Genomic DNA, 27,621 nt, shown 5'->3' with positions numbered 1-27,621 from the left:
TTCTATTGGCAAATATAGGAATGGATGTTTAAAGGGGGAAATTATTGGTTTAATATGGTAAAGCATACTTGGAATAGGGTGCAGAGGAAGTTGAAAATGGTGGAAAATATTTGCAGGGTGGTATCTGTGTGTATGTATATATGTATGTATGTATGTATGTATGTATGTATATGTGCCTGTGCACAATACAAATGCTAATCAAAATCCATTTTTCTCCTTTAGCTTCTTGAAAATGTTATGATTGCTATGAAAAAGAAATGCAAGAGATGGCAATATAGCTCATTACTTTTTTTTTAATACAGTAAGATTATTTCTTCTTGTTGATTAATTTATTGACAGTAGCTTCCAAATAATATTCTTGGTTTTTTTTTACTATCTATTTTATGTTTACTTTAATTAAGCACTCTAATGGTTGGTTGGCAATGTTGGCAGTTGCCAGAGAATCATAAAATATTTAAGTTGGAATCTACTTAAATAATCATATACTATAACAGATGAGATGAGAAAGTAAACTCCATGGAATTTAAACATTTTTAAGGCCACACATCAGTGTGGTAGTTTAGATTCTTAAGATCATTCCTCCTTTTCTTAATTGTAGCAGTGCTCATAAACTTAGGCATTATCTTAGAGCTTTCGAAGTATTTTAAAGCAATAACGTCTCATTCTCTTTTTAGGTAGTTATTAGGAGTAAAAATGGAGAGATCTTGTATCGTATTTCACCATGGGCGAAGTATGTGACTCGTGAAGGTGAAAATGTGAATTATGATTGGATACACTGGGATCCAGAACACCCATATAAAGTGAGAACAACAAATCTTTAAATACATGCTTGTTCCAATATTTCTAGGAAAATTAATTTTTATTTTTATACCTTTTATAGTAATGTTCAACTTCTCTCTTCTCTGCCAGTTTTATATTTTACATCATAGTGTACCCGATATGCTCTACACATTATCAGAGTCCATCATCTGTAGCCAGTAAAATATAGTAGTGAGTTCTTGTTTTATCATGTGTTACTGAGGTTAGGAGGAGGGAAAAAGAAAACTAAATCTCTACATACTGACCTGTAAGGGATACTGCTTTTTTTTTTTTTTTTTTTTTTTTTTTTAAACCACAATTTCTGTTTCATCATGGAATCTTCAGTGAGGTAATATTTCTCATTGTCATGAGTTAGAAGCAGGATCAATGTCCTTAGGAACAAGGAATAGGGAAGATACCTCATGAATATATTATTTAGGGTTATTTTCAAGGTTTCTATGTATGTTTGAACTCACATCTCTGTCTTTTAAGTTATTGGAGCATGTTGATAAATGCTTTGCATTTGATAATTATGTATGCATTTTAAGCTCTTATGTTTTCTTTAAGGCTCAATGATAAGGTATAAGCCATTGCATGATTACTCTTTTCAAACAGATCCACTAATATGGTTCTAAAAAGGAATTTACTTTTAAGAGAAAAATTTAATGGATGTAGCCAAATGCCTTTTATATGCAAAAACAGTTCCAAACTGTTTGACTGAGTTGATTCACCATTCCATTTAACATGCTAAATCAGATAGTATCATACCTGCATTTCTGATCTAATTCTTTATGTAATTTTATATTCTGTAGTTTAAGCATTACAGACCAAAGAAGCCAAGAGGTGTAAGAATTTATGAATCTCATGTGGGAATTTCTTCCTATGAAGGAAAAATAGCTTCTTATAAACATTTTACATACAATGTACTACCAAGAATCAAAGACCTTGGTAAGTAATAACTGTGATTTTTATTCAGATAAAATTTTAATGAGTCTGTTCTCTTATTAGAAAAGCTAATTACAAGTGTCTCTTTTTTTGTGTTAAGAGATTAAATATGTAATAGAAATGCATTTTATTTTAGGCTTCTCAAATTGCCCTGTAATAGTGATAGCATAGAAAAGAGAAATGGAATAAGATAGAGTGTAAGAATTCAAGATATTATTCCAATTTCAATTTTAAGTAATGTGAACTGATGGCTTCCAAATTGTAGATAAATATGTAAGCATAATTACTTTTCTACAGGAGAGAACTTTTATCAATTTAAGTGGTCATTGATTATAGCATGTTCATTTTAGTCTTTTAGGGGAAAAAAATCATATATTTTTTTTTAAGGTTACTGGAACTCATTTTGTATCAGAATCTAGGTGTATATAGCTCCAGTCAGGATGACTTACTTGACAGATATTTATGGTACATCTTTCTGAGATACATCGTTCTAGATGTTTGTATGTTGGACTGTAATGACATAGATTCTTGTCTTCATGGGAACAGCCAGGAGAGTTAGTAGTGTACTGCTGAATTATTGATTCAGTATGCTTTAAATTTGTTATTTTTCTTTTTATAGGTAATGACTTTTTATCATTTCACAGCATATTAGCACCTGCTCCAACAGCTAGGCAGGAAGATAAAGTACATTTAATTATTCTGCTTCTGGTAGGCAGTCTAAACTTTGGCTAGAAGAAAGGTTTGCAACTCACTGTTAAAGTTTTTAGTTGTACATTGCTGTTAATTGTCTGTGATAGTGAAGTCAAATTCGTGAAACCCAAATTAATTAAATGTATGAATAATTTAATATTAATTATATTTAATAGATATTATATTTAAATTGTTATATTTGAGATGTGCTGCCATTTCATACTGTAGTACCTTGTTTATGACCCAGATCTTGCAAAAGGTTGGACAGAACAAGGATTCTCTTCTTCTCATTGTTGTGCATAAGTTGAATAGCCCAGTACTCAGAACATAAATGAATCGAAGAATGAGTAATGCCATAAAATTAATAATAAAAACTATAAGTTGGAGCTTGATCATAAGAATGATTTTTATTTTATATTAGAGAAACTACAAACTCTGTATTTTGTTGTAAGATATATAATTGATTTATGCTATCTGAGCAGCAGTTTATACACATATTTCTGTCATGATGGAAATATGATAAAGTGAATGAGGTTGTTTTCACAATGAAAAAGCCAGGAATAATAACTTCTCAGCAGATTATGAAGTATAGTTTATGTTACTCTTTAACCATGAATCTCTAATTCGGAATGTGACATTGCAGTTGTTGCAAAATTAATTATGTACTGATATATGTACATGAGAAGCTATATTGACATTAATTGGCCTTTGAGGACAGAGTATTTTCTATGTATATTAGAGAAATGTAGCTTTCAAACCAGTCAAATCATATTTGAAAATTTTGCCAAATTTGAAGATGCAAAAAATATTTCATTTAGTTGTAATTTTAAAAATCACAAGTTTCTTCTTCTTTGATTATTGGCTTATATTAAAAACACATTAGTAAATACTTTTAAGGTTCTGTGTGGCTATTTGTGCACACATACAACTTTGGAGCAATTGTATAGGTAGAAGAATTAATGCTGGCTTTGTAATAGCTGCCTAGTGGAAACATGGATTTACTGGATATCTTATGTTACATGGTAGAAATAATTGAAATATAAAGAAAAAGGTAAAATAAAAAGTATATGGCATGCAACTGGTTACTTTTATTTAGCTTTCATAATCTTCACTGTGAATATTATAAGTGCAACTGAAGTTTAGCATATGTAGATTGCCATCTTTAATATTCTAAAGTCAAATTAAGAGTATATTTGCATATCATTTATTACTTGTTAAAATGAAGACATTTCAAATAACTAGAGTACCACTCTCAAGAACTAACTGTCCAATTTCGTATTAGAAGGTCAGACAAGTCAAAGATGTTAAAGAAGTAGAACTTTTCAAAGTGATCAAATCCTTTGTATGTAAATGATCGTATGTAAAATTTAATGTCCTTAGAACAAAGATGCTGTGTGTGGTGTGTATATATAATTTCTTTTTCATTTATTTTTTTTTTAATATTGCTTTTAATTTCTACTTGATCTGTGCCTATATAGGATACAACTGCATTCAGATGATGGCAATCATGGAGCATGCTTACTATGCCAGTTTTGGTTACCAGATCACAAGCTTCTTTGCAGCTTCAAGGTAAAATGAAAGTCTCAATTATAACCATTTTTATTTGAGAAAAATAAAAAAATAAATAAATAAAAGTAATTTTTACACTTTATGTGATATTGTTTTGTAATCTATTTGGGGGTTAACAGTTTATCATTTTTTTTTTTTTTTTAACTACAATCATAGACTCTCCTTTCATCAAGCCTTAGTGGCTAGCCATGATTCAACATTGCTTTTCATGAAATGATTTCTGTTAAAAAGTATCCAGTTAACGTGCTGAAATTGTCATGCATTTGGAGGCCCAAGTCTTAATCAGAAAATCATGCCTCATGGAAGTCATTATTGCCAGAGCTCACATCCTTTACTGGAAAGAGATTGGCTCATGTAGGAACATTACTGAGAAGGCTCTTGGTAGGACATATTACTGCCCACAGAAGGATTGTCCTTCTTTCTGGGCTTAAATCCAAAGAATGTGGATCTCTGGGCAGAAAGACACCAAAGAGTCCTATGTAATTGAAGAGGTATTGACCTGAACATGTCCAACATTGTCTCCATCTCATGGAACTTACACTGTTGTGGCATATAGACATCAATCCAATAATCATACATATTGGTTTAATATAGACACCAATAATCATACATACTGATTTCTATCTGTAATAAAAGCTAGGAAGAAAATGACAGGGTACTATAAAAGCCTAGAATGAGGGGTCTGATCAGTTTAGATTAGATCTGAACTGATGTTGAGACTGACATATAAAACATAAGAGTGAACTGGGGGAGGAGTAAAGTAGGAATAAGGAGATAGTTTTTCTGGCATAGAGAAAAAATACTGATACTTTTACCTGTTTCTCTATATATTCTCTAATATAGTGAATAAATTACCTGTATTTGTGATCTCTAAATCTTTCATTCCTCTCCTTTCTTGAACTCATTCCGAGTAGGCTTTTCTCCTCTTCATTGAAATTGCTTTTGTCAAGTATACTGATGACCTCCACACTGTTAAGTCCAATGATCAGCTATTATCCCACTTGAACTGTCAGCATTTGGCACAATTAATTACTTGTACCTTGTTAGGACATTTTTCTTTCCTTAGTTTTCAGGAAACTATTATTCTCCTGTTTGTGTATTTCCTATCTCTTTGCTGCTTTTTTTTTTTTTTTTTTTTTTTTTAATTTGCTTTGCTTTTTTTCTGACCACTAAATATTGGACCTCCCAGGGTTCAGCCCTTGGTTCCATTCTCTTCTGTATATGTATGATGTACATTGAGGGTCTCATCAAGGCTCATCCATTCTTATGCCTTAAATATACTTTACATTATATTGGACTCTTCCCTTTCTGTACCTGCCTATACTCAGCTATCATAAAACCTAACCACCTGTAACTTCAAAATATATCCTAAATCTGGCTTCTTCAATTGCTGCCATCCTGTTCCAAGTTGCCATTATCTATAACCTGGATTATTTCAATAGCCTTTTAACTTGTCACTCTGTTTCCTCTTGTTCTTCCACCCCTTCCCTAGCCTTCTTTCCTCCATATACATGGGCTACTTTCTGCATGGTGACCTGACTAACCACTTTAAAATAAAAGTCAGATCATGTCCCTCTCTTGCTCAAAACCCACTAACGATTCCCTATCTCTTTCAGTGCAAAAGTCAAAGGCCTTATATTGGTCCATAAGACCCCATGTGTTCTGGGTCTTGGTGGACTCTCGGGGCTCATCTCTTTCTGGATCATTCCACTCTGGCTACACTAGCCTATTTGCTATTCTTCCAGTGTTCCTAGCTTATTAGCTTAACTCTGTCCCCAATACCCTTTATGTCTGAACATCCTATCTTTTAGATATTCACACACCTTGCTCCTTACTTCTTTCAGGTCTTCCCTTGAACATTGCCTTCTTCATGAAACTTTCACTGATAACCCTGTTTAGAATAGCATACCTGCCCTTTCCACCAGTGGCTTTGCTTCATTTTTTTCTTTAGAGAAGTTAATGCTATCTGACATCCCCCATGTTTTGCTTATTTATTTGTAGTCCTCCAATCCTCAAACTAGAATATAAATTCCATAAGGGCAGGGATATTTATTTTGTTCACTGCTGAATCTCAGAGCACAGACAATTTCGTGACACATGGTAGATGGCTTAATAAGTATTTGTTGAAAACACAAATGAATGAAAGAGATTTTAAGGCTATTTATTTACTGAACACGCTGTTCATTGAGTAGAAAAAAGGCTGGGATAAGGAGAGAAAGGGGTAAAGTGTCCTAAATCTAAAGTTATTGGAAGGAGCCAAATTAGGCAGTGCAGTAGGTCCTGATAATGTCCACAGTCTTCATCCTAAGCACAATGGGAGTATAAATATGACTTCAGGTAGAGGATGAAATGATCACATTTTCATTTTTTAAAGATAGTTCTTGCTGCCCAATGTAGTTGACTACCAGGAGACCTGCGATATACTAAGCACTGTACTGCATCATGGTAAACCAGATAGTAAGAGCCTCTGCCCTCAAGGGACATATGATGTAGTGAGGAAGTGAGATAATAAATAATCACAAGGGTGATTGGGTGATTATTTACTTAAAGAGTAAAGTTGATGCTATGGAAGGCCAATATTGAGATTTTACATAGGTTAAGAAAAGCCTTCCCTCTTAGAGGAGTGATTTTTGTTTTCTTTTTCATGCAGACTAGAAAGCTGCTATTAACACAAACGTGTGCCTTTGAGCTACCCATGTTTTCTGCTTGGGTGGTGACAGATATGGCCCATCCTCTTGGCCTTCTGGCACCTGAAGGCATTCCAGTTTGGGAATAAGTAGGTACAAGAGGGATGACCTCACTCAAGATACCAAGGACATTGAAAGAAATACTCCAAGAGACTGCCATTCCAAGCATACATACTCACAGGAATGGCCAGGTTTATGAACAGGGATTACCATGCTCCCCAGGCAAAATAGCCTTGCAAAAGAAAGTCAGAAACTCTGAGTTTAGAGAAACAGAGTTTACTACCTACTGGGGCGCCTGGGTGGCTCAGTCGGTTAAGCATCCGACTTCAGCTCAGCTCTTGATCTCATGGTTTGTGGGTTCAAGCCCTGCATCAGGCTCTGTGCTGACAGCTCAGAGCCTGGGGCCTGCTTCAGATTCTGTGTCTCCCTCTCTCTTTGCCCCTCCCTCACTCATGCTCTGTCTCTCAAAGATAAATAAACACTTAAAAGAAAAATAATTTACTACCTACTAACTCAAAATGTGAATTTTCATTGGGATATGAATCTATGTCTAATAGCTGGATTTTAATTATTTTTTATGGAATGCCTTAAAATTTGTTTACTAAGAAATACTATTCCACTTTGACTTGTACCCAAGTATTATGTCGTAGTGCGTTTTCATATTTAAAGTACCTAGTACTGCACTGGTAAAACAAATGATACACAGTAAATGGTTCTTTGATTTAAATATGATATGATTTTGTTTCTGCTTTATTCTTACCTTTAGCCGTTATGGAACGCCTGAAGAGCTGAAAGAACTGGTTGACACAGCTCACTCAATGGGTATTACAGTCCTCTTAGATGTGGTGCATAGCCATGCTTCAAAAAATTCAGAAGATGGATTGAATATGTTTGATGGCACAGATTCCTGTTATTTTCATTCTGGACCTAGAGGGAATCATGATCTTTGGGACAGTCGATTGTTTATCTACTCCAGGTAGGTACATGTAATATGGAAATGTTTTTACTGAAAAAATATTTCAAGGAATATTGCTAAATTCATTGTGTGTGTAGTCTTTCACTGGTATATAACTTGTTAAGCTGATTTTTAAAAATTATGTAAGGAATGTTTACCATATGTATAGACTTTCCTTGTTTTGAATAGCCCATGTATTTGTGGTAAGTTTCATTAAATTTCAGTTTTACCAATCTTAGGCCACTTAAAATATATTGGTTATATGGTCACTTAAAATGATTTATATGAATAATTCTTTAATATCTAAAATAATACTTTATGAAGTTGAATTAACTGTAGCAAGTCTCCTTTTAGTAGAAATATATATTGTATAAAATAAGCAATTTTTTAAAATGTTACTTCATATTTTGCTATCTTAATAATATTGCCATATTCCTGATCACAGCTAAATTAACATAACTTTAATAACAAGTAACATTTATTAGTATGTAATATATCAGGTATGATGCCAAGTGTTTTAGCTATATTAGCTGCATATTTTATTTTCCTTATCTGCGTAACAACTCTACTTACACCTGGTAAGTTCTATTGTTAGCATCATGTTACATAAAGGTAAGCTAAAGTTTATTGTTGAAACAGTTAAGATTAAACACATCTCTGACTTCTTTTACTGTTTAAACAGAAGTGTGTTTTAGGTGATTAAATCTAGATAGCTTAATAGGGCAAAATATTTTAAAATATCAAAAATACTCTGTATCCATTATTGATTATAAGTGAAAATATAATGAAAATATGGTGTCAGGAATATAAAAAGTAGCAGAGTATCAACATATAACTAACTTTTTATAATAAATATTTTTGAAAGAATTTAACGAATTTTCTTTTGTATGCTGCATTATATATACATAAACATACATGTATCTGGATGTTTATGTATCTGGATGTTTATGTATCTGGATGTATCTTGCTGTAGCAAGTACTTTGACAAAATGAAGGTTTCTAATTTTTCAACATAAATTAGATGACTTTCATATGGAGGAAATTGTTTTGCTTTGCTCTTTCCTGAATGTTATACATTGTTTTGTATTTCATAACTGTATAGGAATCACTCATGCCAGATGAAGGAGCATAACATATTAGAAAAGACACAAGAGGTAGAAGTGGGTGGCAGGGTTCCAGGCCTAGTTTTGGTCTGGAACAAATCGATTAATCATTCTGGTTCTCAGGTTTTTCATTATAAGAGGAAGCAGAGTTTGGGGGCTAATACAATTCCCTTTGTAAAGGTATTTTGTATCTGTGTCACCTTTTTGAACATTGCTTTTCATACTATGGATGTATAACAAGTAAAAAGGACTGAACCCATGCTAATTCTGTGATATAACTCCACTATTGAGAAAATCTTGTAAAAATAGTTTGTGGGCAAGAGATACAATTAATTGTACTCTCTGGTTCATATCTGGATGAATGAGTAGACTCTGTACTATAGAACTGTGCCTTATGAAAGAAATGCATTAAATAGTTAAATTTTTGTGTTCTGACACAATTCTTCTGTAGAACTATGTCTTTAAAGAAAAAAACTTTAGGTGGATTTTTTAAATGTTACAAAAACGATTATTTATTTTATTAAAATATTTATTATAGTGTATTTTTCTATACCTGGAGCTCCCATGGTCCATTAAAAGCCATCCAGTTTTCTAAAGAAAAGAGATTATACATAACTTTTTTAAGAAACATTTCTATTATAGAAATTAAGACATATTTAACATTTTATTTAATACTTGTTTTGTTATGGAACTATTAACCTTTCTCAGGTGCTTGCTTTTGGTAAATAATATATAGCATGATTCTGGCTTATAATTTTTAATATGACTAATTCTTTTGGCTACATTATGTCGTAGAGGCTTAGTACTTTGTAAATATAGTTCCATGTAAAATGCATTTTATTATTCTATATGTTGTTCTGTTTGACAATACTGTACCTACATTTTCCAATTTAAGAGAATTAGTATTTTGTATATAGGTTAATACTATCGGTTATGACATCATTATACAATATAGATAAAACCCTACAAAGCCAATTTAAACAAGTTAAATCACCAAATTTAAACAAATATTTTTTTAATACTTAGATTGCTCAATATATAAAATAGTAAAGATTCTAGGGCTCTTTGAATTATTTTCTCACTACTGTATACAATTGATTAAAAACTTTATTGACAAAATTTATATTAGCTTGATGAAACTTATCAGGATTTTCTTCCTTCTATTCTGATTAGTTATAACATATGCAATGTGACAGTAACATTGCTTTGCTGCAATGCTAAAGCCTTTTTTATAATCAGCATTTATGTTTTAATTTTTATCCTGCTCTTTTGGTTATTTATTGCTGCTTAACCAGCTCAAAGTTTAGTGACTTCAGATAATAGCAGTTGTTGGGGCGCCTGGATGGCTCAGCCAGTAGAGCATGAGACTCTTGATTTCCAGGTCATGAGCTCAAGCCCCATGTTGGGTGTAGAGATGGTTCCAGACCAGCAATTTGGGTATAGATCAAGAGGAATGCTCTTCCTTTCTGCATGTCCGGTCAATTGGAGTGGTTTAATTCAAGGGTGGAACATCCACTTTGTTTAAGGATGGTTCATTCACATGACTGACAGTTGGTGCTGGCTCTCAGCTAGGAGCTCAGTCATGGCTGTGGGCCAAAGGGCTTCAGTGCCTCTTGTAGCCCACTGCACAAGCTACTTGGACTTTGTTACAATAGTGAATTCCCAAATGGCATTCAGGCTGCCATTTCTTATGGTCTGGATCTAGAAGCTGACACAGCATCATTTCTGCTCTAAACTATATAGATTGAATAGTTATAGATTCAAGGGACAGAAGCATTAAAGAATTTTAGTTCTGTGTTTTAAAATACCCATCTATAACAAGTTTTGACCACATACAATGAACATACCACTTGACAAATTCAAAAATATATTGAAATATTTGTCTATGTGGAATTATTATTTTTCAGCTGTATTTCTGTGGTAGAGAGTTTTGTCTGAAATAGGCAAAATTTTTTTAAATTTTTTTAATGTTTATTCATTTTTGAGAGACAGAATGTGAGGTGGGGGAGGGCAGGGAGAGGGAGACACAGAATCTGAAGCAGGCTCCAGGCTCTGAGCTGTCAGCACAGAGCCCGATGTGGGGCTCGAACTCAGAACTGCAAGGTCATGACCTGAGCTGAAGTCGGATCCTTAACTGACTGAGCCACCCAGGTGCCCCTGAAACAGAATTTTTTTTTTTTAAATATGTACCTTTCATTATGAAAGTAATAATGTCATTGTTGACAATTAGAAAATATAAAAAGACTCACGTTTTCCAAAATAAAAAAAATATTATTCTTAATAAGTATAAATAACATTCTTTGTACGTGAGTGCATTTAATGACTATAAACTCATTAAACATATGTATACACACATGGAAACCTATTACTCTCCCCATGGAAAAGCTACTCTGCCTGTTATTTTGGGTTGATTCCTTACCCAGATAAAATCAGAAGCTACATATTTTAAAATGCAAGTTCTTTTCTCCTGCTTATCTTTGATTTGTTGATTAATATTACACTCCATGGAAAAGCATATATAAATATGGTACATGGCTTATGTAAGGCCTAAGCCTCTTTTTTGAAAACGTGTAATAATTTTGAAATAATTATATTTACTGTTTGAAAAAAATTAATCTTATATAGAATCAGCTTCTGTAAAGATATGTTGCTGATGCTTATTCATCCTATCTATATGTCATAACCTGTCACCATTTATACTCTCTGATTCAAGTGCCATCATCAAAGTTATCAGAATTAAATCTCTCCGAGTAATACCAGAGATCTGTCTGTGCTATTTCATTACCTGCTATGAATAAATTTCCAATCAAGAGCTGCCCATGTTTTAATTTTCTGTCTACTTGGCTGAACTGCCTTCTAGCCCTGCTAAATTACTAATGACAGTTCATAACAGAGGTTGGGATGTCCTTACTTTAGTTGCTAAAGAGAACCTTCTGACAAATTTGTCATCCATAAGTTTCTGAAGTTTCTAGAGTTAAGAAATAATGGATACAATTTAGAGGTCCAAGTTTTAAATTCTGTTTTGCTTATTCCTCTGGCACTGTGTAAATGCCCTTGATAAAATAACAAGATAACTGCAGATTTGTTGAGCTTAAACAATTGTGCCTTAACTATTACTAAAGCTTCAAATGAGTACCTTTTCTTTGTTGAGTATTTCTCTCAGAGATAAGATATTGAATCTCAAAGGAGATAACATAGTAGAGCTAATGTTCTTTTTTTCTCTGAAATTTACATTTGGGCACAAAGGTATTGTAATCATATTCCTTCAGCATGGGTTCATGATGAAACAACTATTAGGTAGAAAGATATTCTACTATTATCTTGAGTTACTAGAGTTCCTTTTAGGAACAAAAGTAAATCGGTTTGCTTTTTAGCGTCATAATCACATGGAATGAAATACTCCTTAGTACAGACACTATAATAATTGTGTTTTTAATTGTGGTAGTCCTTTCCATAAGTTAAAATGTGGAAGGAAATTCATGGGGGGGCCTTTCTTGTTTAGAATGGATATCTGTATCTTAAGTGGTCTATGGTATCTTATATGGTTTTTCTTTTTTTAGTTTGTGAATATAGTAAATTCCATTTATTAAATTTTGAAGGTTAAGCTAGTCTTGCATTCCTGGGGTAAACCCTCGTGAACATAGTTGCTCATATTCTAGACAAAATTTTAGTATATTTATATATAATATTTTACCATGACCAAATCAGTTCTTAACGATGAATCTTAAGGATTATTGTACATTGATGTATTAGCTAATGAGTATATGGTATGGTGTATCTTGATTTGCAAGACTTTTAAAAGCTAAGTATTCAGGACATGATTAGAAACTTGTAATATTATTACTTTAAAGGGAACTTAAAAGGCATGTACTTCTTTGTGGTTTCTTAAAAGCAAAAAAAAAAAAATCAAAAAGTCACGTGTCATGCGGTGAAATAATTTCTCTTTTTATGGTAGTAAAAATGGCCACAATAACAGAAAATAGCATAGAAAAGTTAATGTGTGCAACTAACAGTTTGGTATTATCTGGAAAATTTAAAGATTCATATGTCCTAGGATGCACTGCAAAATATATATGCTTGGGAAACTCCTGAGCATATGCTAATCAGAAGTTTGGGAAAAAATAGACCAAAAAGTCATTCTCTTCAGGGTATGGATAATATTTTAAAAATTAATTTGAAATAATGGTTTTTAAAGAAATTTCTGTGGATTTGGGGAAAATGTCAAGAAAAAAATTTCCATCGTTGTGATTTTATTGCCACAATTTCATTCATAAAAGTTCTTTGCAGGAGTGCCTGGGTGGTTCAGTTGGTTGAGCATCTGACCCTTGATTTTGGCAGGGGTCATGATCCCAGGGTCATGGATTAAGGCCCTCATGGGGCTCTGTGCTGAGAGTGAAGCCTGCTTGAGATTCATTCTTTCTCTCTCTCCTTCTCTCTCTCAGTCTCTCTCTCTCCCTCTCTCTCAGCTCACTCGCTCTCTCTCTCCCTCCACCCCTTGTCCCTGCTTGTGCGTTCTCTCTAAAATAAAAATAAATAAATATTTTTAAAAAGTTCTTTTCATACACATAAATCTTGGAAGTAGTTTTTGGTGAACTTTTAAAAGGGTTTCAGTTTTAGTATTTTGCAAGCCCATTGGTTATAAATATATAAATATAAATAAATATAAATATAGATATAAAATGTAAATATAAATATAAATGAATCCTCTTGTGGTTACCTAACTTCAGGGAAAGTGGAAATATACAAGTCAAATTTTAGCAAAGATGATAGATGATGGAGGGAGTTGGAAAAAAAAACTTTTATAATTTAATAATCCCAGCCATTGATTATCTCATTTATATCTATGTATTTTAGTGAGCTGTTACAGCCAGGAGAAGCATTAAAATCACATATCAAGGTGACTTTTAACTTTAACCAGACCCTTGACTATTTTATCTTTATTTTAAAATTAGTTTCTTTGTGTGTATGAGTTAACAGTGCACTTAACGTGTTACTAAAGTGTCACAAAAAAAGCAATTAATAACTAATACATACATATGGAAATACATAAATGGAGGGATGTATACATATATGGAGGGATGTTGACAAGTTTTCACTGATAGGGCACACAATCAAAAAGTTTACTGATCCGTTAATTAGATCAGTTTTTAGGTAAATTAAGGTTAACATCACAATTTTTTAAAAAAATAATCTATTTTTAGGTTAACATCATAGACTTTTTTTAAATTAACTTTTTTTTCTGAATAGTTCATTTATTCTATTGACTATTTAACAAACATGAAATATCTACCAAGCATCATGCCTTTACAGACGTGATATTTTCAATATATTTAAATGTAGCACAAACCCTAAAATAAAATATGTGTTTTTAATTTCTTTGGATCGGTTTCCAAACATTTATATATTTTTTTAACTGAGGTAATACATCATCATTTTAGAAAGACAAATATCTGTCCTATTTGCTTTATAAATTTTCAAAAAGCAAACAAATGATTTGTATGAAGCAAATGATGATTAAAAGACAGTTTTGAACATTGATATAGCAAACAGCTAACTATGGCTAAGACAGTCAATCAACAACAAACAAATAATACTCTATTCTTCATTAAGAACATTAAAATCTCACAGTAAGATTGTTGTTAATAACTTCAGTGAATGCTGGATATGCCATAAAAAGTCTTAACTGTTTTCTTCTTTCATAGTACATTTTCTTTTCCCTTTAGTATTTCTTTGTTGTATAAGCCAGAACCTTATTTCAGCTTGATTAAGGAAAATGGTTAAATCTACTATTTCAAAGAAAGTAGAGTGAGATTCAAAATTCAGACAGGCTAATTCTCTATTTTAAAAAAGATTAAGAAAGTTGCTATATCAATCTAATCTGTCTGGATTTCAGTGTGAATAGTAGAAATGTAGCTTCTCTCACAGGGTTTATGAGATTATTCAGCCTAGCAGAAAGGTTTCTGTCGATGCAGAGCACAGCACAGGGGTGAGGATTTACAGTCTTTGTATGAACTTTGTTCCAGGTATTATCTGCCCCGTTTATTCCCCACAAGTCTAAAATTTAGGTACATAGGGATATTGTGAAAATATCTTGAGTATTTAGGTCTTGCTCACCAGTACCATTCACTTTTTCAAGTCCAAACTCACTTTAAAAGTAGGACAGTTCTACTTGGTAATTTGCCTTAAATTTGAAAATGCTGTGCTCTAAAAGCTGCTTCTTTAGCCTAAGACAATGGTCCATGATAGTGAAAATGGTCTAAAAGTCCCTATTCAATGATTATTCATTTAAATGTGGAAATTTCATGGAGTCTATAATAATAATATCTGGTTTTGTTAATGACCTTTATAAACAAGCAGGTAAAAGGTGACAAAAAATCTATTTCCTGTCTGTGTGTAACAAAACAACTTGTTTAAACATGTCTATTTCCTAGGGAATGGACTAGCAGTTTTGAAGTTATAAAGCAGTATTTCATGGTTTCCTAGATGAATGATTTCCTTAACATTAAGCTGCAGATAAATAATCCATGTTACACTGAGCCAATTATTTTCAGAAAATATAGGTATCTCATAATTTTGGAAGGACACATTTGTAAGTATTACAAAGATTATTCACCTTTGAGAGCTTTCCCCCTACTCATTTAGATTACCAATCAGGCCTATTTTTCTCTAACTCCTGAATTTCCACTCCACATTTGTGATGGTGAGATATCCCTGTTTGGTTGTACCTCAGGTCTTCAGTCTGTCTTTTTTTTTTTTTTTTTTTTTTTTTTTTCCTTTCATTGTTAGTAAGAGAAGCCCTCAGCCTCAGGATTGATTTCATTGTCTCCTTCCAGGCTAATAATATGCCTCCCAAAGATTAGACCTTTGCCTGTGTAGCCTTTCAAAATTCTGTCTGCTGAAAGCATCAGTAAAACTCAGGGGCAGTTAGAGTTAACATTTTCTCTCAGTGCTTCAGGAAACAAAACAGCATGATAGCTAACTGTTCTGAAACTTGAGATCTTTTCCTAGTACTGTGTTAGGGATAGCAAATGGGCCCAACTGGATGTCCAGGTGTATTCACCTGGTCTTTGTTATCTGATGATAATCATGATGATTACAGTGGTGGCCATTGTTAAGGAACATTCCATTTGGAGGCAGTTGGTACTTTACATATATTATTGAACTTCCTTCTGTGATTACCTGATATAAAATGACTCCTCCAAGAGCACCTGAGTGACTCAGTCCATTAAGTATCCCTTGATTTTGGCTTAGGTCAGGATCTCACAGTTTGTGAGTTCCAGCCCCATGTCAGGCTCTGCCATTGACAGAATGGAGCCTGCTTGGGATTCTCTCTCACCTCTCTCTCTGCCCCTCTGCTTGTGCAATCTCTCTCTCTCTCTCACTCTTTCTCTCTCTCTCTCTCCCTCTCTCAAAATAAATAAATAAATATTAAAAAATAATTAAGTAAAATGACTCCTCTCGTCCCCCACCATTCCTTCTCTCCTTTTCATGTCTAATTTTTGTCCATTGTACTTATACCCACTCTGTGACATTCTAAATATTGTTTTTAATTTTTAATTAAATATTGTTTTTTATTTTAATTTTTAATATTAAAATTTAATTTTAATTAATATTTAATTAATTAATTAACAAATTAAACAAATTTGTTTTCCATGAAAATGACACTGTACCATATTGATTCAGTGGGGTTGCCTTTCTTTCAAACTGAATTCAATGGAGGAGCCTACAAAAGATTATACACACATACATACATATAGATGTATACACACATACATAAATATAGTTATATGTATGTATACATATACATATAGATGTATGTACATATGTATGTACATATAGATGTATGTACATCTATACATATACATCTATATGTATACATATACATATAGATGTATACACACATACATATATATAGTTATATGTGTATATTATATATGATATATAATATAGTTACATACGTATATAATATATAATATTGTTTATATATATAATTAAATAGATAAGATCTGGTATAATATGAAAGAGATGGTTTTGGAATTAGGTGACTTGGATCTTGAACTGAGTAGGTTAGCACTTGAATCTGTTTCATGTATAAAGAACTCATAATGATATTATTTATGTGCCACAGGGCAGATGTTCAAACTGTTTTAAACAGTAATTGAAAATGTGTGGTGAACTAGAATATATAGACTGTTAAGGAAAGCTTGGAGACGTACTTTCCAAGTTTTAGTAAAGAAGGAAAGCAGGGCTCAGCTCACAAATCAGGCAGGTAACTGAGGGAGCCAGGCCAGGTGGTGCTGTTGGTAATCTGGAGCAAACAGGTTGTGTCTAAGGGGACCACCACCCAGGGCTCCTGCCAGTCTCCACATGAGAATGTAACCTGTGGCGCCACATCGTCCAGTTCTTTAAGTCAGCATTCCACACTTTATTTGAAATCTCTCCATTTTTAAATGTCTACAATTGCTGGAAGAGGTAAGCAAGAGAATATAACCACTGATTGACTTCCAAGCTGGACTCAGGCAATCAGAGGCTCCTCACCCCCTCGTCTGTCCTTGGAATGTCCACTCTGCCTACCATTTCCACAATAGGAGCTGTTCCAAGGACAAAGCCTTGAGAGAGCAAAGTGTTGTTGAGACTATCTTAGCAGTATATGTACCTGAAGCCAGTTAAGGCCTCTATACAAAATTTTCAGATTCTGGTAGGCAGGTATGGGAATCTATTCATCTTGCAGCTGCCCAAAACAAGCTTCATATGTAAATTCCCTTGCTTATTAAAACTGACACCTACCAATCTGAAGTGTCTTTGTCTTGCCTCTTACATGATCTCTCCCCACCCTTCCTGTATTCAGGTTTCAGATCATACCTAGAAAGCTCCTGAAGTTGCAAACTAACAGCAATTAATATAAAATTTTGAAATTACCAGACCAAAGGAACACACATTTGAGATGGCTATAATCTCTGGGCCACCAGGGCTATCTCTGTACCCTAAAATATGCCTTGGGCTGTGACAATATCAGATTCTACCAAACTTCTAAAATTAAGTAGTAAATTAGGTAGTGAATCAAATATGATAAGGACAATGATACTTTTATAGATTAAACACAACATTGTAACTTTTTTTTTTATTAACAGTGAGAATTTCATAAACTTAAACTGATTGTATGATATTATCACTCAGCAAAATTGCATTAATATCTCCTTGATTTTGGTAGCAGACAAATCAACAAAATAAATAAGTGCCTTTTAAGATTGGCTCAATAAAACAATGTACATTTATTGAAGAAATCTACATAGTTAAAATGCAGTAACCTTTGTTTAAGACCATGTATCTTAGTTGTGATTTCTTAAAAAAAAAAAAAAAAAAAAAAAAGTGAATGTAGTTATTGACCTTTGGAGGCAATACAGAGAATGGGTAGTGGTCTTGACTCTAGTTACAAGCCTAGACTCAAATACTAGTTGTACCACTGATTAGCATGTAAATACAGCCAGATTAATGAATCTTTCTAAATTTGATATCCCTCTCTATAAAATAAGATTCTTTTTTTTTAAATTTTTTTTAACGTTTATTTATTATTTTTTGAGACAGAGAGAGACAGAGCATGAACGGGGGAGGGTCAGGGAGAGAGGGAGACACAGAATCTGAAACAGGCTCCAGGCTCTGAGCAGTCAGCACAGAGCCCGACGCGGGGCTCGAACCCACAGACCGCGAGATAGTGACCTGAGCTGAAGTCAGACACTTAACCGACTGAGCCACCCAGGCGCCCCAATAAAATAAGATTCTAAATGTACCTGACTCCTGTGATTGTGAAGGTTTAGTGACACATTTATCCCCACGTCTGACTTACAGTCGGGACAATTGCATTGTCACCATTATTACCATATAATTGTCATAATTTTCTTGTGGGCAGATTAGCCAGCCAGCCTCATCCTCTGAAACAGAATCAGAGGCATGAAGACAAGGAACAGCATTTTGTTTTCATCAGCCAAAGGACATGCCGTAATCTCTGTGGGTCTGTTCGTTTGTTCGTGTGGTTTCACACTGTTTTTTTAAAAGCACATTAAGCTGTTTTTTGTTTTGTTTTGTTTTTAGTAGAAGCACAGAATTAGGAACATTTGTGGAAATGACCAATGATAGTCAACATCTAACGGTGTTGAGAAGTCACAGCCAAGAGCAATGTTAAAGGGAGAGAAAACCCATCAAGGTCAGAAACCAGAAGTGAAACCACGGCAGTGTAAGGCCACGTAGGTGCGGCAGCAAACAGTTCCACACTCCAGTTGTCTCTCTGGGCATCATTAGACTGCAGTGTAGAATAATCATAATGAACGTGAGTCATTAAAAAAACTATCATGTTCGAAAATTTTCTTTTAAGATGCCAGGAAGAAGGAAAATGCAATTTCAAAGTATTTCCATTAAAATTGTTAAAATTTTAAAAGTTGTTGTAAGGATTAAATTAAAGTTATCTGTCAACAATTTTTTTTTAATGAGGATTACTGTAAAAACTTCATTTGTGTGTATTGCTTTTTTCCCTTCCAATGTGGGATAAGCAAAACATCTGTCTACTTACTATTATTTTTAAATTTTCTGGTGAAAAAGGCATTTTATGAAACAGCTATTGAATTAACTTTGTTTTTAAAGATGCTTTAATTTTTTTTTAATGTTTATTCATTTATGAGAGAGACAGACAGACAGACAGAGCATGAGCAGGGGAGCGGCAGAGAGAAAGAGGGAGACACAGAACTCGAAGCAGGCTCCAGGCTCTGAGCTGACTTAAATGACTGAGCCACCCAGGTGCCCCTGAATTAACTTTTAAATCAGGGACCATGTTTATATTTTTTAGGACACTACTGTATGGTGGTCTATTCTGATTTTTAGTCTCAGAGTGTTCATTGTAAATCAGATTGTTTATTCTTTTCCAGTAATGGAGTTTTTTAGTGTAATGGCTAAGCTGTTTTTGGTAATAGTATCTAGATTAATTCAGGCAGGAAGGGCCACAGTCCTTTTTTTCTTTCTGTTTTGACTGGCCATTGATGTTGTGACAATGGTTATAAGTAGGGAGATCATACCTTTATGCTTGTTGTTTGGTGCCCTGTATGGAATAGCATTTACCCCTGATCTTTTTCTTTCTGACAAAGTGTTATTATTATTTTTTAATGTTATTTATTTTTGAGGCATAGAGTGAGCAGGGGAGGGGCAGAGAGAGAGAGAGAGAGAGAGAGAGAGAATCCCAAGGAGTCTCTGAGCTGTCAGCACAGAGCCTGACAAGTGATTGAACCCACGAACCATGAGATCATGACCTGAGCCGAAATCAAGAGTCAGGTGCTTAAAACAGACTAAGCCAGCCAGGCACTCTGACAAAGTGTTATTATTCAGAGTCTCCTTATAATAAGCTAGCATAGGCTTTGCTTGACCTACGGTTTGTCCTTCTTGCTTCTGCCATGAGCTCATCTCCCAACTTGTGTGGTTACATTTGAAAGGCTATCAGAAATAGTCTATCTCTCCATCTTTTCCCAGACCTTTCCAGAAGTAAGGTATCTCACATCTCCTGTACAAGAAGAGAATTTAGGGAGCTTAGTGATGAAATGAAGTGGATAAACGTAGCAAACACTTTCAGGCCATAGGGGTGGTGAGAGAAGCATTGAGGGGCGCTGTGTCTGCTGTCAGGCTGCGGGCTGGCAGGGTCAGTGGGAAAAATGGGAAATGAGAGGCAAGGTATACATTAAATAATCATGCAAAACAGAAACCAACAATCCTACTGAGGAGCATATAGAATAATACTGTCCAAAAGAAATATAATGTAAACCACGTACTTAATTTTAAATATTCTAGTGTCCACATCCATCTCTAAAGTGGTGATTAAAGGGACCTACCTCATGATGCTGCTGGAAGATTTTAAATGTTAAAAATATGTAAAATTCTTAGCATAGTTCCTGAATAGAGTAAGAATCAGTTTTGTTTCTTAAAACTTCCATGGTTTATTCCACATCCAGACGAAATTGTTGAGCTCAGATTTATGTGTCATACAAACTCTGAATGCGTATCCATTTAACAATTACAACTCCTATTTATAGTATGTCCAAATTATTTTTCAAATCAAGATCGTCTTTTCTACTCCCTGCACTGAGTTAAATGCTTTTATTTGATTATCTACCTTCACTCCTTGCTCTCTTACCTGCAAATATATGTTTTATTTATGTCAGTTATTGAATTATGTTGTTGTAATTTAGCTTTTCTCCTGTATACCAAGCATGGATGTAAGCTTCAGCAAGGCAAAGACAATGTTTGCCTTGTTTCTCTCCAGAACAATGCTTGACTCATTTAGACACAAATTTATTGAATGGATAAATAAATGAATGAATGTATTTATGCTTTCTAGTGTTCCCAAATGACAATATCGATCTCATCCATCTTATAACCCTATTGTTTAGCACACTCTCTCAGAACGTACCAGAGCAGACTGTCAAATGTTTGTCCAGCTGAGCAACAATGAAACCCATTATCTCTACAGAGTAATACTTTAGGTCCTTTTATTCCCAGTAATAGCAAATAGTCTTTCAGTTAATTCATGAAGTAACAATAGCATCAAGGTTTCTCACTGGCTCTTTGTTCCAGTATAACTGTGGGAAATGATCCACTGAGGAAGAAAGTTCAGCAGGATATCAATGTGTGTCACGTGAAGAGTGTTCAGTGCTCAAATAAATTTGGAAAACCTTGAACTAAATCAAGTTCAACACATTTCTTTATAGTTAAAATTCTTGGGATGTTTAATTAGCTAATGTGCATTTTGAACCTCCTAGTAAGGGCTATACAATAATACTTTATTTCTCACATTTCTTTGACCTTGAAGTACTTCAGTGCACTTTGATGAGAATTAAAAAAATTAAAAAATTCTTAACATGGCTTAAGAGGTTTTTGAAGGACCTGTATCTGCTCTCATCTTAACATATTCTTTCTATTGCTCATTAATCTCTTACCACTCTGGTGCTTTTCCTGCATCGGGGCCTCTGCACATGCTTCTCTCTCTGCTTCAAGTATTTCCCTTGTATGGCTATCTCCTATGTGTTTTCCAGTCCACAGTGTAAAAGCCCCTTCTTTACCAGTGTAAATTCCCCTGGAATGCTTATTTGTGGCTTCTTCTTTTTATCTGTCATTTATTTATGATAATCTGTGGCTAAAATTTGTGATAGTCACATTATGTATTTTAAAATTGTTACAAATTACCTATTTTTCCTTTGATCTCATAGTTAGGAAGTATACCGTTGTATCAGTTGGGCATGTGAAAATTCCATATTATAAACATTGTTAATGGTGTCTATATTTTTGTAAAGAATATCCTACTTGAAATTTGTATCCTTGAAATAAAGTAAAAATTTTCACTAATCCTTTAACCAATAAAGGTATAGTGACAGTAACATGTGGTAGTTAGGGGAGGGAATTAGGGTAGATTTGCTTTGTCATTCAAGCTCTTCTGTGTCTAGACTATGTGCAGCTCCTTCCCAAGGGGTGCTCATCATTTTTAATTATGTACTTACTTCACTGAAACCTTTATATTTCCATCTCTTCTTTACCACTCCCAAACCCCTATCAACATGTTGATATATTTTATTTATAATGTACGTTTTGAAGAAATGAAACTTCTTTATTATTATTTCCTCAAGCAGAAAATAATAGCACAACCTGCTTCAGGATTTGCACTTACTTAAGAAAATACTATGTATTAGTCTTCCTGCAACAGTGCATCAAAAGTTTGTCTAGCTGCCTTTCTTCTCCTTATTTTCATTGTATTTCTCCCCCCCCATATAGATCTCAGCTGTACATTTAGCAATTTCAGCTTTATGATATTTAAAAGAAGAGAGCCAAAAAAAGTGAAGACTTTTATTGTTTATTTATGCTTGTCAATTTCTCAAAAGAGCCAAAGGAAAATTATCTCTATGTTCTTTTTAAAAGCCTTAATATATGTTCTGTCAGTGAGCCCGACATGGGCTCAAACCCACAAACAGTGGGATCATGACCTGAGCTGAAACCGAGTCAGATGCCCAACCGACTGAGCCACCCAAGCACCCCTAAACTTAAGTAATTTAGAGATGCCAGGAACAAACCTGAGGGAGGTTTTTCTGCAGGATGCATTAACATCCTGGAGAAAGTTGAAAGGTGATTCTTGTATGTGCTTATAAAATGTATTACTGCATAGATATTAACTAGCTCACGTGAATATGCCGTAGGTTGTTTTCCTGTGTTTTCTCATCATTTACATACGTGTGTGTTTGTATACGCATCTAAAATCTGAAAGTTTATACAGATTAATCATAGATTAGTTAACATTTTGGTTTCTTTCACTTCACTACAGCTCATAATCTCCACACCCCTAAGATTGGCAGAAAATAGGATAGAATATAAATTTCTAGGCTGTTCAAGTGGATTTGTTTTAAAGCAAAGGGAGTTTTGTTTTAAAAATAGATATGAAATGCTTTCTCTGTATTAGAAATGTCTGTTAAATGTGTTAAGAGAACATAAGTGTGTTCAATATGTATATTACATATGTATATAAAGTGAACTTCTCAGTGTCTTAGCTTTTTATTTTTTTTTTTTTTAATTTTTTTTTCAACGTTTTTTATTTATTTTTGGGACAGAGAGAGACAGAGCATGAATGGGGGAGGGGCAGAGAGAGAGGGAGACACAGAATCGGAAACAGGCTCCAGGCTCCGAGCCATCAGCCCAGAGCCTGATGCGGGGCTCGAACTCACGGACCGCGAGATTGTGACCTGCCTGAAGTCGGACACTTAACCGACTGCGCCACCCAGGCGCCCCTGTCTTAGCTTTTTAAAATGAGTAAATAAGTATTAGGAGCCGGAGACTTTCTGGACACTTGTTGATGATTAAGTAATTTGTTGTTGAGAATCACTTATCAGAAATATTTTTGGCATATTGAAATGCTGATTTAACTAAGTTATTTATTTAGCAAAAGATGTATTGAGTACTTACACAATGAATACATTGTGTACCCAACATGTCTAAACCCTGGGAATGAGGCAGTAAAAACAAAACAAAACAAAACAAAAAACAGTAGGACACCAGTCCTCAGAATCCTGCCTGTGGGGAAGGGACCATATATAAAGGAAATTTCCAGATAGTGGCGGGTTCCATGAAGAAAACCAAAGCTAGCTAGTTCAGTATCGTGTTGCATGGCAGCTGTCTTTTAGTGTGGTCAAGGTTATCATTTCTAAAGAGGTGATATTTAAACAGAGAGCTGAATGGAAGGGTACAATATAAAATTCAGTATAAAATCCACTGTGAACCGTGAGTAGAAAAGCAATTGTGAAGTCCCTGTGTGGGGGGATGAACAGGCTTGCTGTCTTCAAGAGAAGGCAAGAGAGATGTAGGATGGTAAGCAAGAGAGAATTTTAGGAAACTCCAGAGAGTTTGGTGGCAGTTTTCAGATCCTGGAGCCTTGTAAGACCTTATAAGGATTTTGGATTTTCTTCTATTTTAGTCAATTCATTCTCTGTGTGATGGGAACCTGCTAAAAGATTTGGATCATGGGAATGGTGTGACAATATTGAAAAGGTAATTCTGCCCACTCTAGGATAAAGTAGATGGTGGAGAGGTGTGGGGCAGGTGTGCAGTTGGTGGGCTGGCAGTTTAAAACTAGAAGTTACCTGCTAATGGAAGTTATTTCAAGTTATGAGGTTGTATCAGGGCACTCAAAGAGTGAGGATGAGGAGAGCCATGGTCTGCCCCTGAGCTCTGAGTTACTCTCCCAGGCAGAGGTCAGGAAGACAAACAGAAGGCAGCCAAGAAGACAGGGAAGGATCCACAGGTGAAATAGGAGGTAGAGTCCACCAATGCCAACTGCATCTGCGGGGCCCAGTACCACAGATTTGGACTGATGGTAGTTTATTTGGAGTAAAAAGAGTTTTGGTGGAATGGTTGGGCTAGAACTCCGATTCAGTCACGCTACTGGGTATTTACCCAAATATTACAAAAACACTAATTTGAAGGGCTACATTTAGCACTCCTGTGTTTATCGCAGCATTATTTATAACAGCCAAATTATGGAAGTAGCCTAAATGTCCATCAGTGAGGAATAAAGAAGATGTGGTGTATATATAAAAAATGGAATATTATTCAGCCATAGAAAAGAAAGAAATCTTGCCATCTGCAACAACATGGATGGATCTAGAGAGTATTATGCTAAGTGAAATAAGTCAGAGAAAGACAATTACCATATGATTTCACTCATATGTGGAATTTAAGATACAAAGCAGATTAACATATGGGGAAAAACAGAGAGAAACCAAGAAACAGACTCTTATGTATAGAGAACAGAGGGTTACCAGAAGGGAAGTGAGTAGGGAGATGTGTGAAATAGGTGATGAGGAGGAAAAGTACACTTATCTCAATGAGCACTGAGTAATATATAGAAGTGTTGAATCATTATACTATACACCTGAAACTAATATAAGGTACCCTGGGATTAAAATTAAAAAAAAATAAATAAAGTTCTGATTCAGATGGGTTAAGAAGAGAATGGCAAGTGAGAAAATCAAGGCAGCAAGTATAGATAAATTTGATAAGAAGTTATTCTTTAACGGGGAGCTAAAAGGGAGGGTTAACATCAGAAAATTTATTTTAAGGTAAGAATATTTCAGCCAATGAAATTGAACTGATAGAGAAGGAGAAATTGCTAAGTCAGCAGAGAATGGGTAACTACAGGTGCAAACCACTTCAGAAGGGAAGAAAAGATGGGATTTGGTGTACCAGTGGAGGGTTGCTCTTGGAAAGTTCAGGGACAATTCACCGATGGAATAGGAGGCAGAGTCTTTGGGTTTTAACCAGTGAGTGGGGTAGATTTGATCAGGGTTTGATGATGTCTTCTAATTGCTTCTATTTTTCCAATTAAATATAAAAAACTGGACAAGCCACTGAAAGTGAAAAGTTAAGGGAGAGGTACTAGAAATTCCAGGTGAGAAGAGGTGTAGAATTGTCATGTGAGAGAGTGGGGAAGTTGTTTCATTAAGGAAATATGATGAGATTCCTGAGTAATTCTGAGGACCCACCCAGGTTTGAACTAAGCAAAAAAGTTAAATTTGATCAGGGCTAGGGTTCTGCTAGGACTCGGGGCCTTCTCTTAAATCCCTCTGAGGGCTGTTTTAAAGTTGGGAGAAGCACAGTCTCCTAGGATTCCCTCAATAGATTTTCGAGTGACATTTGCCTTCTCCATTTCCCTTATATTTTCATAGAGTTAATTTTTCCAGTTAATAACAGAGTCATAGTTTTTTCAGGTAAGATCTATTAAGTAATCAGTCACAGCAGGGGGTATAATTAACTATAAGTTAAGTAAGCTTGAGAGACAAGTGATTTGAATATACTCAATTCATCACCAAGTACATTCTTTATAGTTTTACTGGAGTGATCTTTCTCAAATGCAGATTTGGTGTGTGACTCACAAAGGTAAATCATTGTGTGGTAAGCCATAGCCATCTAAACAGATGGATGCTAACAGCTCTGGTGAAAATGGAGATCTACTGTCGCTTATAGAATCTCTCACACTTGAGGCTGCCTCCTCCTTATAGATTATGTCATAGCTGGATACTTGATCATATAGGATAGAAATATGGGACCCAGAGACATAGAAAACAGCGTTTCATATGCCAGTTAATCTATATCAAATATGACTCCAAGTATTTCTCAGATATTATCCTTATTGTTTCTAGTCCCACTGACCAAAGCTGGGATCCTTTAGATTGCCCGAATGGTCCTGAGCACAAAAATGCCATTGTTCGCTAGGTAGTTAGAATTGCAGTTAGTAGTAGACGACACACGGCTATTGTCCAGTTGGCAGCTATGTCAGGAAAAGCCTGGTGGTTGTGTATGTGCATGTGCATGTGCACATGTGTTTGAAATAGTACATGGGGTGTGCCAACAGAATCCTAACTCCTTGGATTTTTCTCCAGGTCAGAAACTAGGTTCATGGGTACATTCAATTACAACTTTTTGATGGATAAAAGGATCTAATTCTAAATTTTAAGAAAATACACATATTAAAAGATGTGGCATTATTTTTAAAAGTTACTTGTAATAGGGATGTGGTGACATTTCTTCTATATTGTATGGATGCCCTTGGCCAGTCTCTGGGAAGAAGCACACAAATCTTAAAAACAATAGACAGTAGTTGCAATGAGTTATTCCTGTGTCCTGAGGCATCAAGGTAGGGTGTTTGCTCAACTGTCTACTCTCTCAACCCCTTGATTCCTATCCGGTGAGTGCTGAGGTATGTCAGAGAGGAAAGGACCACATATTTAAAGTAATTCTACTAGATGATGAATTCTAGGTTCTTGACAAACTAGGAGCTCTAATTAATTAATATCTGACCTCTTACTAACTCTCTAACTTCTACAATGTAGAGTTCCTCTCACACACTGAGTCTGTGCCTTACACATGCTAATTATTCCTTCTCCTTTGGAACGCTCTCCCTTCTCTACTTTCTGAAGTATCTTATATTTCAAGACCAAATATCTATCTCCCCTCATAGGAAACCTTCATAAAAGCCTTCCCGTTACCACCTCAGTACCTGCCCCTTAACTGTTCTCCTTCCTTATTCATTTCAACAGATGTAATCTGGACTTCCCCTTCTTAAATACTTATTTTATAGGCCTAATAATGTGTAACATTGAAAAACTCCCCATGTTAATATTTTGTACTGGACAACATGTCACTTCAGTGGACTGCCTTGTTTTTGTTTTTTAAAGTAGGCACCACGTCCAATATGGGACTCAAACTGACAACCCTGAGCTCAGGAGTCAGCCAGGTGCCCCCAGTGACCTGCCTTTTGACTTTATTTCCACATCATGTGTTTGTTCTCCAATGCAGATGCTTA

The 27,621-nt window shown here is 34.7% G+C and overlaps 1 protein-coding gene across 3 annotated transcripts in view; it reads left to right on the top strand.

Moving 5' to 3' along the window:
• Window positions 1–27,621, top strand: part of GBE1 (1,4-alpha-glucan branching enzyme 1) — a 280,022-nt gene that overhangs the window by 127,195 nt on the left and 125,206 nt on the right. For all 3 annotated transcript variants that reach the window (XM_042957137.1, XM_042957135.1, XM_042957136.1), the window contains exons 4-7: window positions 675–800; window positions 1,611–1,746; window positions 3,912–4,002; window positions 7,456–7,665. In XM_042957137.1, the coding sequence (XP_042813071.1) occupies window positions 675–800; window positions 1,611–1,746; window positions 3,912–4,002; window positions 7,456–7,665 (563 nt within the window). The remainder of the gene's footprint in view (window positions 1–674; window positions 801–1,610; window positions 1,747–3,911; window positions 4,003–7,455; window positions 7,666–27,621) is intronic.

Source organism: Panthera tigris, chromosome C2, assembly GCF_018350195.1.
Source record: "Panthera tigris isolate Pti1 chromosome C2, P.tigris_Pti1_mat1.1, whole genome shotgun sequence".
NCBI lineage: Eukaryota > Metazoa > Chordata > Mammalia > Carnivora > Felidae > Panthera > Panthera tigris.
Note: the sequence above shows the minus strand (reverse complement) of the source record. Positions and strands in the feature narration are given on the sequence as shown.